The sequence below is a fragment of the Ranitomeya variabilis genome, chromosome 1 (genome assembly GCF_051348905.1).
Source record: "Ranitomeya variabilis isolate aRanVar5 chromosome 1, aRanVar5.hap1, whole genome shotgun sequence".
Lineage (NCBI taxonomy): Eukaryota > Metazoa > Chordata > Amphibia > Anura > Dendrobatidae > Ranitomeya > Ranitomeya variabilis.
In genome coordinates this window covers 12035464-12049109 of record NC_135232.1, presented here as the reverse complement: position 1 = coordinate 12049109, position 13646 = coordinate 12035464, and the positions used below count along the sequence as shown (strand labels likewise).

The following is a 13646-nucleotide window of genomic DNA, read 5'->3' as shown; positions in this document are numbered from 1 at the left end:
AGCACATACAGCGCCCCCTAGCTGTAACAGGGGTCACTGCCTCACATATCCTCCCCCCCCCCCGTTCATACCTGTGGGGTTGAACATTTGTTACCCCGTAAGGGCGAAAGACAGGGCATCGGTATGCCCCCCTGACATGCCCGCTCACTACATTAAGAAACCAAAGTAGGGACCGGAACCATCGATAAACGCACGCATCCCTCCCCTTTGCATTTCTCCTCCATATTTCATTATGGGACCACCCACCCCGATCTCTATTGCAGAAGCCAAACCCTCTTTTCTGATTAACCGCAGATTTGGGCCAGTTTTGGGTGGTCTTTACTTTGTTTACTTCAGGTTCACTAACCCCATGGGTCATCCTGTCACCAAAGTATCTGCTTTCGGGCCCCTGGTATTGTTTCCTCTGTACCCTTACCTCAGTGACTATATCACGCTGAAATGCCACAGACCGCGCTGGCAACTCTGAGCATATATCTGTACTATGCCGCACCCGAACCTGAGCCTCCCGACACTGCTGTCTAGCGAGCGCTCTATCTAATTTACCCTGACCCACGGCCCCATCCTTGACCGGTGCCATAGAGTTCCTCGTGCGCACGTCCCCAGTCGCCTCTGCGATCATACACTCTCGGCTCTTCTCATACCTGCGTCTTTTATATCTGCGTCTCCGAAAGGGACCCTGTATCTGAGCTGTCCCAACCTTACCAGGGAACACCTCCAGCTCAGGGTTCAATGGGGTCCCCACAACCTCTACTGCCACAACCTCTAGAGGGAGCCTATCGGGATTACACTCTATTCCTAAATTGGCGACCCCTGTGTCATACATCTTAGGATCTTCGGGTTCTATGCCCGAAACAACATCTTTAGCTTCTCCTGCTACTACCTCTAGGGGGAGCCTATCGGGATTACACTCTGTCCCTAGGTTGGCGACCCCTATGGCAGGTATTTCAATATCTTTGGGTTCTGCACCCGGTATAACTTTTTCCATGAGAGGGTTTACCCTGGTCTCCCACAGGGACCAAAACAGTGGAAAATCTCTTCCCAACACAGCCCCATATGGAAGGGTCTTTGCCACTCCCACCACATATCTAGTGTCTCCGCATGGTGTAGAAACATTGACCTCCGCGGTCGGGTACTCCCGGATTTCCCCATGGATACCCATCACCTCCACTTTCTGTCCGTTGGTGTTGTCCCCAGCAACAAGGGAACGATGGACCAGAGTCACTTTACTCCCCGTGTCCAGGAGAGCCTCTGTTCGGCACCCATTCACAAGTACCTGGCACAATTCTGGTTCGCTGCCAGCTGTGCCCGTAGTGGTGATACAGACTAGTTGGGCACACAGACTCCTGACCAGTGTTCCCCCAGTCCATGGGCTTAGATGTTACCGAACAGTTACTAGCCCCATGCCCGGGCTCTGGTGCAACGTCCTGAGTGGACTTATACCGCTCAATCAACTCTATCAGCAGTTCCAGGTGGCCTAGGTCCCTCAGCCCGACCCAAAGCTGCATGTCGGCCGGCAGAGCCCTCACCATCCGATCAGCCACGATTCTCTCCATCATCTCATAGGGAGAACAGAACTCAGGCTGGAGCCATTCCTCCACCAATTGTAACAAGTCACTTGCTTGAGACCTGGCAGACCGAGTCTCTACATAGGACCACTGGTACACCCAATGATCGCCCCTTACCTTTGGGGTCTCTTCAGGACTCTGCTGTTCACCCCTCACATTAGGGGTCTCCACTTTATATCGTTGAAGCTCTGCTAGCTCCCTCTGCAGTGTCTCCTGCTGCCGCTGCTGCTGCTGCAAAATCTCTTGCTGGGAATGTTGAAACTGCAGCGTCTCTTGTTGAAGCCTTTGCTGACTGAGCACACCCTGCTCCAAAAGTTCCTCCATTTTTCCAGCAGACTTGCACAACAATCTGCAGCACTCTCTGGGGGTATGCCTTAGTTCACTGGCCTCATATTCTTTCCACCATATGTGATGCAGCGGTATGTCCATACACAGTGAAACGGCAGTGACCCGAACAAGTTCAAACAAAACGTTCTTTTATTGTGTTACTTCACACAGTCAAGATAGTATACGGCTTCTTCATACAGTCCATTAATAATGCATGGCTATATGATGAAGTCAATACACAGGCCGAACTTCCCTCTGTCCAGTTTCCCTGGGTGACCGCACGCCGGTAACAAGTCTCTGTACTCACTCAGCGCACTGCACTCTTTATCCTCTGGAGTGCAGCCGGGTACACATAAGACAGCCCAAGACGCAGGGTGTCAGTCTCTCTGGTTCCTTTAGCCTCTGTGCTGCTTCACACAGAGAGCTCTGCAGACAACTGCCCTGTCTGCTTCCAAGAACACACTGACACCCCTCCCCCACTACTACAGGGCTTTTTAATCAGTCACTGCTTCATCATTCTAGTTACAGCCACATCTGTGTCTGTAGTACGGCCTCATGGCCTCACTACGCTTCCATGCACATTCTGCAGAGCACATACAGCGCCCCCTAGCTGTAACAGGAGTCACTGCCTCACAAAATATATATATATACACAGCACAGAGCAAAAGTTTGGACACACCTTCTCATTTAAAGATTTTTCTGTATTTTCATCACTATGAAAATTGTAAATTCAAATTGAAGGCGTCAAAACTATGAATTATCACCTGTGGAATTATATACTTAACAAAAAAGTGTGAAACAACTGAAATTATGTCTTATATTCTAGGTTCTTCACAGTAGCCACCTTTTGCTTTGATGACTGCTTTGCACACTCTTGGCATTCCCTTGCTGAGCTTCAAGAGGTAGTCACTGGGAATGGTTTTCACTTCACAGGTGTGCCTGTCAGGTTTAATAAGTGGGATTTCTTGCCTTATAAATGGGGTTGGGGCCATCAGTTCTGTTGAGCAGAAGTCTGGTGGATACACAGCTGATAGTCCTACTGAATAGACTGTTAGAATTTGTATTATGGCAAGAAAAAAGCAGCTAAGTAAAGAAAAACGAGTGGCAATCATTACTTTAAAGGGAACCTGTCACCCCCAAAATCGAAGATGAGGTAAGCCCACTGGCATCAGGGGCTTATCTCCAGCATTCTGTAATGCTGTAGATAAGCCCCCGATGTATTCTGAAAGATGAGAAAAAGAGGTTAGATTATACTCAACTTATGTGCTCAGTGCGAACCTGCTTTCGCCAGTTGCGAATTTGCCAATCCTGGTGTTCTGTGGCAAATGCCAAGCGTCCTGCACGGTGTTGGGCTGTGAAATCTCTACATCGTACTGTGCCGAGATTACTTATCTGTGCATCATGAATCGTGGTATGTGTTATAGGGGCCACTGAGACTCTTTCCCCCGGGGCCCCGAAAACCTGGAGCCGACCCTGTGTTCATCTCTATGTACTGGCTGATAACAGAGAGCAAAACAGCTGCACCCTGCAATGCGACCTACTAATCACATGACAGAGAGGTCACCACAGGTTCTTCATCCCATCACACTACTGAGCTCCGCCCCTGATCACATGACCGTGACATCACCACAGGTCCTTCAGATCATCCACCGCAACAGATTCGTCCTGGAAAAGAGAAAATCTCATCTCCTAAATATCAACAAATATACAGAGAACTGCGCCCAGCAGAGGCCGAATGTACAGAGAGCGGGAGGCGGCTCAGTACTGAGCGTGTACCAGCACCTGAGTGACGGCAGCACCGAGGAGCGACAGAGACTCCGGTACAGGATCCATCAGTCACTGACGTCTTGTAGATGTTATCGGAGCCTTAGTTACAGGATCCATCGGTCGTGGTCGGTGACGTCTTGTAGATGTGATCGGAGCCTTAGTTACAGGATCCATCGGTCGTGGTCGGTGACGTCTTGTAGATGTGATCGGAGTCTTAGTTACAGGATCCATCGGTCGTGGTCGGTGACGTCTGGTAGATGTGATCGGAGTCTTAGTTACAGGATCCATCGGTCGTGGTCGGTGACGTCTTCTAGATGTGATCAGAGCCGTAGTTACAGGATCCATCGGTCACTGACGTCTTGTAGATGTGATCGGAGCCTTAGTTACAGGATCCATCGGTCACTGACGTCTTGTAGATGTGATCGGAGCCTTAGTTACAGGATCATCGGTCGTGGTCACTGACGTCTTGTAGATGTGATCGGAGCCTTAGTTACAGGATCCATCGGTCGTGGTCGGTGACGTCTTGTAGATGTGATCGGAGCCTTAGTTACAGGATCCATCGGTCGTGGTCACTGACGTCTTGTAGATGTGATCGGAGCCTTAGTTACAGGATCCATCGGTCGTGGTCGGTGACGTCTTGTAGATGTGATCGGAGCCTTAGTTACAGGATCCATCGGTCTCTGACGTCTTGTACATGTGATCAGAGCCTTAGTTACAGGATCCATCGGTCGTGGTCGGTGACGTCTTGTAGATGTGATCGGAGCCTTAGTTACAGGATCCATCGGTCGTGGTCGGTGACGTCTTGTAGATGTGATCGGAGCCTTAGTTACAGGATCCATCGGTCGTGGTCACTGACGTCTTGTAGATGTGATCGGAGCCTTAGTTACAGGATCCATCGGTCGTGGTCGGTGTCGTCTTGTAGATGTGATCGGAGCCTTAGTTACAGGATCCATCGGTCGTGGTCGGTGACATCTTGTAGATGTGATCGGAGCCTTAGTTACAGGATCCATCGGTCGTGGTCGGTGACGTCTTGTAGATGTGATGTGAGCCTTAGTTACAGGATCCATCGGTCGTGGTCACTGACGTCTTGTAGATGTGATCGGAGCCTTAGTTACAGGATCCATCGGTCGTGGTCGGTGACGTCTTGTAGATGTGATCGGAGCCTTAGTTACAGGATCCATCGGTCGTGGTCGGTGACGTCTTGTAGATGTGATCGGAGCCTTAGTTACAGGATCCATTGGTCGCGGTCGGTGACGTCTTGTAGATGTGATCGGAGCCTTAGTTACAGGATCCATCGGTCTCTGACGTCTTGTACATGTGATCAGAGCCTTAGTTACAGGATCCATCGGTCGTGGTCGGTGACGTCTTGTAGATGTGATCGGAGCCTTAGTTACAGGATCCATCGGTCGTGGTCGGTGACGTCTTGTAGATGTGATCGGAGCCTTAGTTACAGGATCCATCGGTCGTGGTCACTGACGTCTTGTAGATGTGATCGGAGCCTTAGTTACAGGATCCATCGGTCGTGGTCGGTGTCGTCTTGTAGATGTGATCGGAGCCTTAGTTACAGGATCCATCGGTCGTGGTCGGTGACATCTTGTAGATGTGATCGGAGCCTTAGTTACAGGATCCATCGGTCGTGGTCGGTGACGTCTTGTAGATGTGATCGGAGCCTTAGTTACAGGATACATCGGTCGTGGTCACTGACGTCTTGTAGATGGGATTAGATCCTTAGTTACAGGATCCATCGGTCGTGGTCGGTGACGTCTTGTAGATGTGATCGGAGCCTTAGTTACAGGATCCATCGGTCGTGGTCACTGACGTCTTGTAGATGGGATTAGATCCTTAGTTACAGGATCCATCGGTCGTGGTCGGTGACGTCTTGTAGATGTGATCGGAGCCTTAGTTACAGGATCCATCGGTCGTGGTCGGTGATGTCTTGTAGATGTGATCGGATCCTTAGTTACAGGATCCATCGGTCGTGGTCGGTGACGTCTTGTAGCTGTGATCGGAGCCTTAGTTACAGGATCCATCGGTCGTGGTCGGTGACGTCTTGTAGATGTGATCGGAGCCTTAGTTACAGGATCCATCGGTCGTGGTCGGTGATGTCTTGTAGATGGGATTAGATCCTTAGTTACAGGATCCATCGGTCGTGGTCGGTGAGGTCTTGTAGATGTGATCGGAGCCTTAGTTACAGGAGCCACCAGTAACATAGTAACATAGTTAGTAAGGCCGAAAAAAGACATTTGTCCATCCAGATCAGCCTATATTCCATCATAATAAATCCCCAGATCTACGTCCTTCTACAGAACCTAATAATTGTATGATACAATATTGTTCTGCAGTCGGTGACGTAGATGTGATCGGAGCCTTAGTTACAGGATCCATCGGTCGTGGTCGGTGATGTCTTGTAGATGTGATCGGAGCCTTAGTTACAGGAGCCACCAGTAACATAGTAACATAGTTAGTAAGGCCGAAAAAAGACATTTGTCCATCCAGATCAGCCTATATTCCATCATAATAAATCCCCAGATCTACGTCCTTCTACAGAACCTAATAATTGTATGATACAATATTGTTCTGCAGTCGGTGACGTAGATGTGATCGGAGCCTTAGTTACGGATCTATCGGTCACTGACGTCTTGTAGATGTGATCGGTGCCTTAGTTACAGGATCCATCGGTCGTGGTTGGTGACGTCTTGTAGATGTGATCGGAGCCTTAGTTACAGGATCCATCGGTCATGGTCGGTGACGTCTTGTAGATGTGATCGGAGCCTTAGTTACAGGATCCATCGGTCGTGGTCGGTGACGTCTTGTAGATGTGATCGGAGCCTTAGTTACAGGATCCATCGGTCGTGGTCGGTGATGTCTTGTAGATGTGATCGGGGCCTTAGTTACAGGATCCTTCGGTCGTGGTCGGTGACGTCTTGTAGATGTGATCGGAGCCATAGTTACAGGATCCTTCGGTCGTGGTCGGTGATGTCTTGTAGGTGTCATCGGAGCCTTAGTTACAGGATCCATCGGTCGTGGTCGGTGACGTCTTGTAGATGTGATCGGGGCCTTAGTTACAGGATCCTTCGGTCGTGGTCGGTGACGTCTTGTAGATGTGATCGGAGCCTTAGTTACAGGATCCATCGGTTGTGGTCGGTGACGTCTTATAGATGTGATCGGAGCCTTAGTTACAGGATCCTTCGGTCGTGGTCGGTGATGTCTTGTAGGTGTGATCGGAGCCATAGTTACAGGATCCTTCGGTCGTGGTTGGTGACGTCTTGTAGATGTGATCGGAGCCTTAGTTACAGGATCCTTCGGTCGTGGTCGGTGATGTCTTGTAGGTGTGATCGGGGCCTTAGTTACAGGATCCATCAGTCGTGGTCGGTGACATCTTGTAGATGTGATCAGAGCCTTAGTTACAGGATCCATCGGTTGTGGTCGGTGACGTCTTGTAGATGTGATCGGAGCCTTAGTTACAGGATCCATCGGTTGTGGTCGGTGACGTCTTGTAGATGTGATCGGAGCCTTAGTTACAGGATCCATCGGTTGTGGTCGGTGACGTCTTGTAGATGTAATCGGAGCCTTACTTACAGGATCCATCGCTCGGTGACGTCTTGTAGCTGTGATCAAAGCCTTAGTTACAGGATCCATCAGTCGTGGTCAGAGAAGTCTTGTAGATGTGATCGGAACCTTAGTCACAGGATCCATCGCTCGTGGTCGGAGACGTCTTGTAGATGTGATCGGAGCCATAGTTACAGGATCCATCGGTCGGTGATGTCTTGTAGCTGTGATTGGAGCCTTAGTTACAGGATCCATCAGTCGTGGTCGGAGACGTCTTGTAGATGTGATCGGAACCTTAGTTACAGGATCCTGTTGTGAACTCTATTTTTGGGCTCCCTCTAGTGGTCACAAGCGGTACTGTGTAGTGTTGTCTTTCTGCAGGTTGCAGCATCAGCTGGTTCGTTATCCTTGGTTGGTTTTCTATTTAGCTCACCTGGATACTCAGTTCCTTGCCTGCTATCAATGTATTCAGTGCTCTTCAGATTCCTTGTGGTTACCTTGCTCCCAGTCTCTCCAAGACAAGCTAAGTTTTTGTTTGATCATTTTATGATTATCAGCGTTCATTATGTTTTTAGTCCAGCTCGCTAAAATTTCCTCGCTTGCTGGTTGCTCTAGGGGACTGAGTTTCTCCCCCCACACCGTTAGTTGGTGTGGGGGTTCTTGAAATCTCAGAGTGGATATTTTGTAAGGGTTTTTTACTGACCGCATAGATTCCCTTTTCTATTTTCTGCTATCTAGTATTAGTGGGCCTCATTTGCTGAATCTGCTTTCACCCCTGTGTATGTGCCTTCCTCTTACCTCACCGTTATTATTTGTTGGGGGCTTCTATATCTTTGGGGATTATTTCTCTGGAGGCAAGAGAGGTCTTTCTTTCTCTCTAGGGGTAGTTAGTTCCTCAGGCTGGCTCGAGACGTCTAGGATTTTTAGGCACGTTCACCGGCTACTTCTAGTGTGTTTGGATAGGTTCAGATTTGTGGTCAGTCCAGTTTGCCACCTCCCTAGAGCTTGTCCTATGTTTGTTACTTAGCTGGAGTAATTTGTGATCCTCAACCACTAAGGATCATAACAGGATCCATCGCTCGTGGTCGGAGACATCTTGTAGATGTGATCGGAGCCTTAGTTACAGGATCCATCGGTCATGTTCGGTGATGTCTTGTAGATCCACGTCACCAACCACGACTGTTCTGCAGTCGTGGTTGGTGTCATCTTGTAGATGTGATCGGAGCCTTAGTTACAGGAGCCATCAGTTGTGGTTGGTGACGTCTTGTAGATGTGATGAGGACTTTAATTACATTGTCATATTCACTTCAGAATGAGTGATAGAAATTCAGAAACCAGGGCTGCAGACTTCCTGTATTTTTGGTAACTCTATTAGTCCTGAAAATCTGCACGTTTTGTCCTCTCAATGCCTTTATCTAGCCATATAAATAGAGAGATATGCATTCTGGATCTCACGTTATTTTGTCTCCTATATTTTTCATCTTCTCCTTCATCATGAAGACGCCGGCAGGACGAGATCCCTCCAGCTGATCCAGTGTTCATCCCTCCTCCTCCTGAATGACCCCGAGGATGGACGAGGACAGGGATGAGACCACCAGAAGATTATTCCACTTGGCCCTGGAGATCATCTCCCTGCTGAGCGGAGAGGTAACTCCTCTACATTTCTATCAGCTTTATTGTGTTCTGTGACAAGTCCGACATCGGGAGGAGGAAATCCAGAATAGAGAGAAGGATTCTTTCCTGTAAGAGCAGTGATTGTGTGGAGCTCTCTGCCCGGAGGAGTTGTCATGGGGATTCCCTATAAGAGCTGTAGAGGGGTCGGGATGTCTGTCCGGAGGGGAATAATATTCCCGGTTATGGCCCCAGATTACTGGAGACGGTTATTGATCCCGGGATTTCTGCTGATTGTCAGATCTGGAGTCGGGAAGGAATCTTCTCCCTAAGTGTCTCTCTCCATACACAGGATTACACAATAGTGAGGAAGACACCGGGGGACGGTGTGACTCCCATCATCCATCTCCAGGAGTCAGGAGGGCGGAGCCCGGGCCCCATCACAGAGCCTCCCCCGCACTCCCTGCTACATGAGAGGAACAAGAAGATCCTGGAGCTCAGCAACAAGATGATTGAGCTGCTGAGCGGAGAGGTGACTGCTGGGACATTATACAGCACTGGAGGATTCTGGGCGATGAGCGGAGAGGTGACTGCTGGGACATTATACAGCACTGGAGGATTCTGGGTGATGAGCGGAGAGGTGACTGCTGGGACATTGTACAGCACTGGAGGATTCTGGGTGATGAGCGGAGAGGTGACTGCTGGGACATTATACAGCACTGGAGGATTCTGGGTGATGAGCGGAGAGGTGACTGCTGGGACATTATACAGCACTGGAGGATTCTGGGTGATGAGCGGAGAGGTGACTGCTGGGACATTATACAGGTCAGCACTGGAGGATTCTGGGTGATGAGCGAAGAGGTGACTGCTGGGACATTATACAGCACTGGAGGATTGTGGGTAATGAGCGGAGAGGTGACTGCTGGGACATTATACAGGACAGCACTGGAGGATTCTGGGTGATGAGCGGAGAGGTGACTGCTGGGACATTATACAGCACTGGAGGATTCTGGGTGATGACCAGAGAGGTCACTGCTGGGACATTATACAGGACAGCACTGGAGGATTCTGGGTGATGAGCGGAGAGGTGACTGCTGGGACATTATACAGCACTGGAGGATTCTGGGTGATGAGCGGAGAGGTGACTGCTGGGACATTATACAGCACTGGAGCATTCTGGGTGATGAGCGGAGAGGTGACTGCTGGGACATTATACAGCACTGGAGGATTCTGGGTGATGAGCGGAGAGGTGACTGCTGGGACATTATACAGCACTGGAGGATTCTGGGTGATGAGCGGAGAGGTGACTGCTGGGACATTATACAGGTCAGCACTGGAGGATTCTGGGTGATGAGCGAAGAGGTGACTGCTGGGACATTATACAGCACTGGAGGATTGTGGGTGATGACCAGAGAGGTCACTGCTGGGACATTATACAGGACAGCACTGGAGGATTCTGGGTGATGAGCGGAGAGGTGACTGCTGGGACATTATACAGCACTGGAGGATTCTGGGTGATGACCAGAGAGGTCACTGCTGGGACATTATACAGGACAGCACTGGAGGATTCTGGGTGATGAGCGGAGAGGTGACTGCTGGGACATTATACAGGACGGCACTGGAGGATTCTGGGTGATGAGCGGAGAGGTGACTGCTGGGACATTATACAGCACTGGAGGATTCTGGGTGATGAGCGGAGAGGTGACTGCTGGGACATTATACAGCACTGGAGGATTCTGGGTGAGTGGAAAGGTGACTGCTGGGACACTATACAGCACTGGAGGATTCTGGGTGATGAGGGGAGAGGTGACTGCTGGGACATTATACAGGACGGCACTGGAGGATTCTGGGTGATGAGGGGAGAGGTGACTGCAGGGACATTATACAGGACAGCACTGGAGGATTCTGGGTGATGAGGGGAGAGGTGACTGCTGGGACATACAGGACTGGAGGATTCTGGGTGATGAGCGGAGAGGTGACTGCTGGGACATTATACAGGACTGGAGGATTCTGGGTGATGAGCGGAGAGGTGGCTGCTGGGACATTATACAGGACGGCACTGGAGGATTCTGGGTGATGAGCGGAGAGGTGACTGCTGGGACATTATACAGCACTGGAGGATTCTGGGTGATGAGCGGAGAGGTGACTGCTGGGACATTATACAGCACTGGAGGATTCTGGGTGATGACGGTGTCGCTGTTGTCAGGTTCCTATAAGGTGTCAGGACGTCGCTGTCTATCTCTCCATGGAGGAGTGGGAGTATCTAGAAGGACACCAGGATCGGTACCAGGACGTGATGATGGAGGAGCTCCGGCCTCTTACACCACGAGGTGAGAAGCGAGGCTCCTTGTTGGCTCCGGTGGATGTGATGACGTCTCTCCGGCGTCGTCCTATAATAGATGAGTTTTCTCCAGACTTGCTCTGGTTTTCTCTACATTTTCTCGGTTTGACAACAGCTTTCATTTCCCTGATTATTTCCTTCTGATCTGTGAGTCGCGGTTTCTCCGTTGTCGTCTTCATCAGTCTTGAGTCTTCGTCCTCGGCGGCTTCTTTCAGAATCTTTCTCCTTCCTTAGAGCATCGGTCACATTTTCTCTGCAGATGTCCTGTCCTTCTGTCCGTTCTCTCCTGTGACTTCTTTCAGTCCCTAAGTCTGTCGTGGATTGTTACTCAGCAGAGTCGGGGTTAATTTACAGGTGATTTTCTCCCTAATCCGCTGTCGCTCGTCCGTCCCTCAGAATCTCATCATCGGTCGTGGTCGGCGTCCGGCTCCTCCTTCTTGGGTGACACTTGTGTGCCCCATGGGAAATAAGATATGCAAATTTCCTCTCCCCAGATACAGAGAAGGGTCTCTAGCGCCTCCTATAGGACGCAGCAATCCTACAAATCAATATCAATGTTTCAGCCTCATCCTGAGAGGCAAATTTCAATTTTTGCATTTTTTCCTCCCCGTCCTCCATTAGATATAACATTTGAGACGTTTGAGATCTTGGTTTTTTTTTTTCCATCATGGATTTTTCATTTTACCGTATAATGAGCTGAAAATCAGGAACAAATTACAGATGAGGGGAAACTGTAAATAAAAAGAAAAAAAATTCACTTCCACATTTATTTTTCGGGTTTAGTTTCTCAGCATCTTTTGGGCATAAGAACGACTTCGCTGCGATTTTCCAGATCAGCGCAGTTACAGCAATTTCAAACTTGTGGGATTTCTTTAGAATATTTTTTGTGGGCTAAATATTCAGGCCTTTCCCTGAGACCGATCACTTTATCTTCTGTTATCGGAGCGGTGTGACGGCTTCTCTTCTTGAATGCAGCGCTGACCTTTTGGGATCATTTTGGGGCATCTGTGAGTTTTTGATCGTTGTGTTTTCATTGCATTTTTGGGGAGATGTTTGTGATGTATTTACCATGTAGAATAAACTGTCATGTGACAATGACAAATATGTTTGTTTCCAAAAATGAGATAAAAAAAATAAATATATCAACAAAGTAAAACTAATGGGGACTTTAACCTGAGATCCTGTTCATACCAGACGTCATAGGAAAACCTTGGCTGCAGAGACTGGGGCCTTCTGGAGGCCACAGATGGACATAGCTGGCTCTAATGCTGAGCTGGCTGTCAGTCAGTGCCGGCTCTAATGCTGAGCTGGCTGTCAGTCAGTGCCAAGGCCACGGTAACAGCTGCCGCTCTCTATACACTGACCGGTGACTGTAGCTGCTCCGTCCAAAACTCTGACTGGAAGCCGAACGCTGCTGAGTGGGACTAAAGTTAATTTCCTCTCAGTGCTGACACAGGGCAGGTTCAATATGTTATTAACTTGCCGGTTAACCCCATGTCTGCAGGTTATTACCATTATTTTACATGACAGGTTCCCTTTAAATGGCACTGTCAGGCTGTCAGCAGGAGTCAAGTGGTTAAACAGCAGGAATCTGAGCTCGCTCCACAGACGTGCACCTGGCATCCTCCATGCATGAACACCAGATATCAGGAAGGGGTTAACGAGCTTTATCACAGGACGTCAGAATGCACAGACGGGGAGTCCTAGCCTCAAGGGATAAACGACAGCAAAATGTCAGGGGGTCCGCTCTTACTCTACATGGGGTCTGGCATAACGATATAAGTGGGCTGGTGACACAGGTGTTGGCCCCGCAGGGACATCGGGCCCCACAATGGTGATAATAATCAGTGTAAGTCTCCCGTAAAGGGTTGTTCGTTCAGTAGAATATGTATTATGGGGCTTTTCTGTGGAATCTGACCAGACAATCTCTCCTCGGCTCCCCGTGTACATCAGTAAGCGCCCATGACCCCGGTGCCGGTTCTCTAGTTGTCCTTTCTGCACATTGATGGGCACTAACCGCTGCGTACCGGGGGCTCCCCACAACACCGTCCTCCCCCGCACTTGCTGCCTGTTTTACTCTTTATATTGAGGCAGATGTTGAGATTTCTCTCTTTAAAAAAGAATAAAAGTGCAGAAATTCATCTATTAATAGGAGGACAGCAGGTTCTCTCCTCTTAGAGTGATCCCAGAGGATCCTGTCCAGGATGGAGGCCATGTCCTCATGGTAACATCATGAGCTCTCAAAAAACAATCACTGGTAAATGGTATCCGTCCTTCCCCCAATCTCCATAACGGTGAATTAGGAGAGAAGAAACCGCTGGATAGAAATGTGGAGCTTTCTCCAGCTCCACTGTGGTTCCATCCCTGGTGGAGACGAAACTTGGAGAAGTTGTGTCAGTCAGATGGAGGAGTGCGGCTCCTCCATCTGACTGACGAGGGTCTTCTCCGTCCCTCTCCTCAGGGTCCTCATCCTCCGAGTGCAGAGC

The 13646-nt window shown here is 49.5% G+C and overlaps 1 protein-coding gene across 1 annotated transcript in view; it reads left to right on the top strand.

Moving 5' to 3' along the window:
• The first annotated feature begins 3497 nt into the window (after positions 1-3497).
• The window catches only part of LOC143793527 (uncharacterized), a 42138-nt gene continuing 31989 nt past the window's right edge, over positions 3498-13646 (top strand). Inside the window, exons 1-4 of the mRNA XM_077280577.1 lie at positions 3498-3712; positions 8709-8855; positions 9172-9351; positions 11026-11149. Of these exons, the coding sequence (XP_077136692.1) occupies positions 8766-8855; positions 9172-9351; positions 11026-11149 (394 nt within the window). The 5' untranslated portion in view covers positions 3498-3712; positions 8709-8765. The remainder of the gene's footprint in view (positions 3713-8708; positions 8856-9171; positions 9352-11025; positions 11150-13646) is intronic.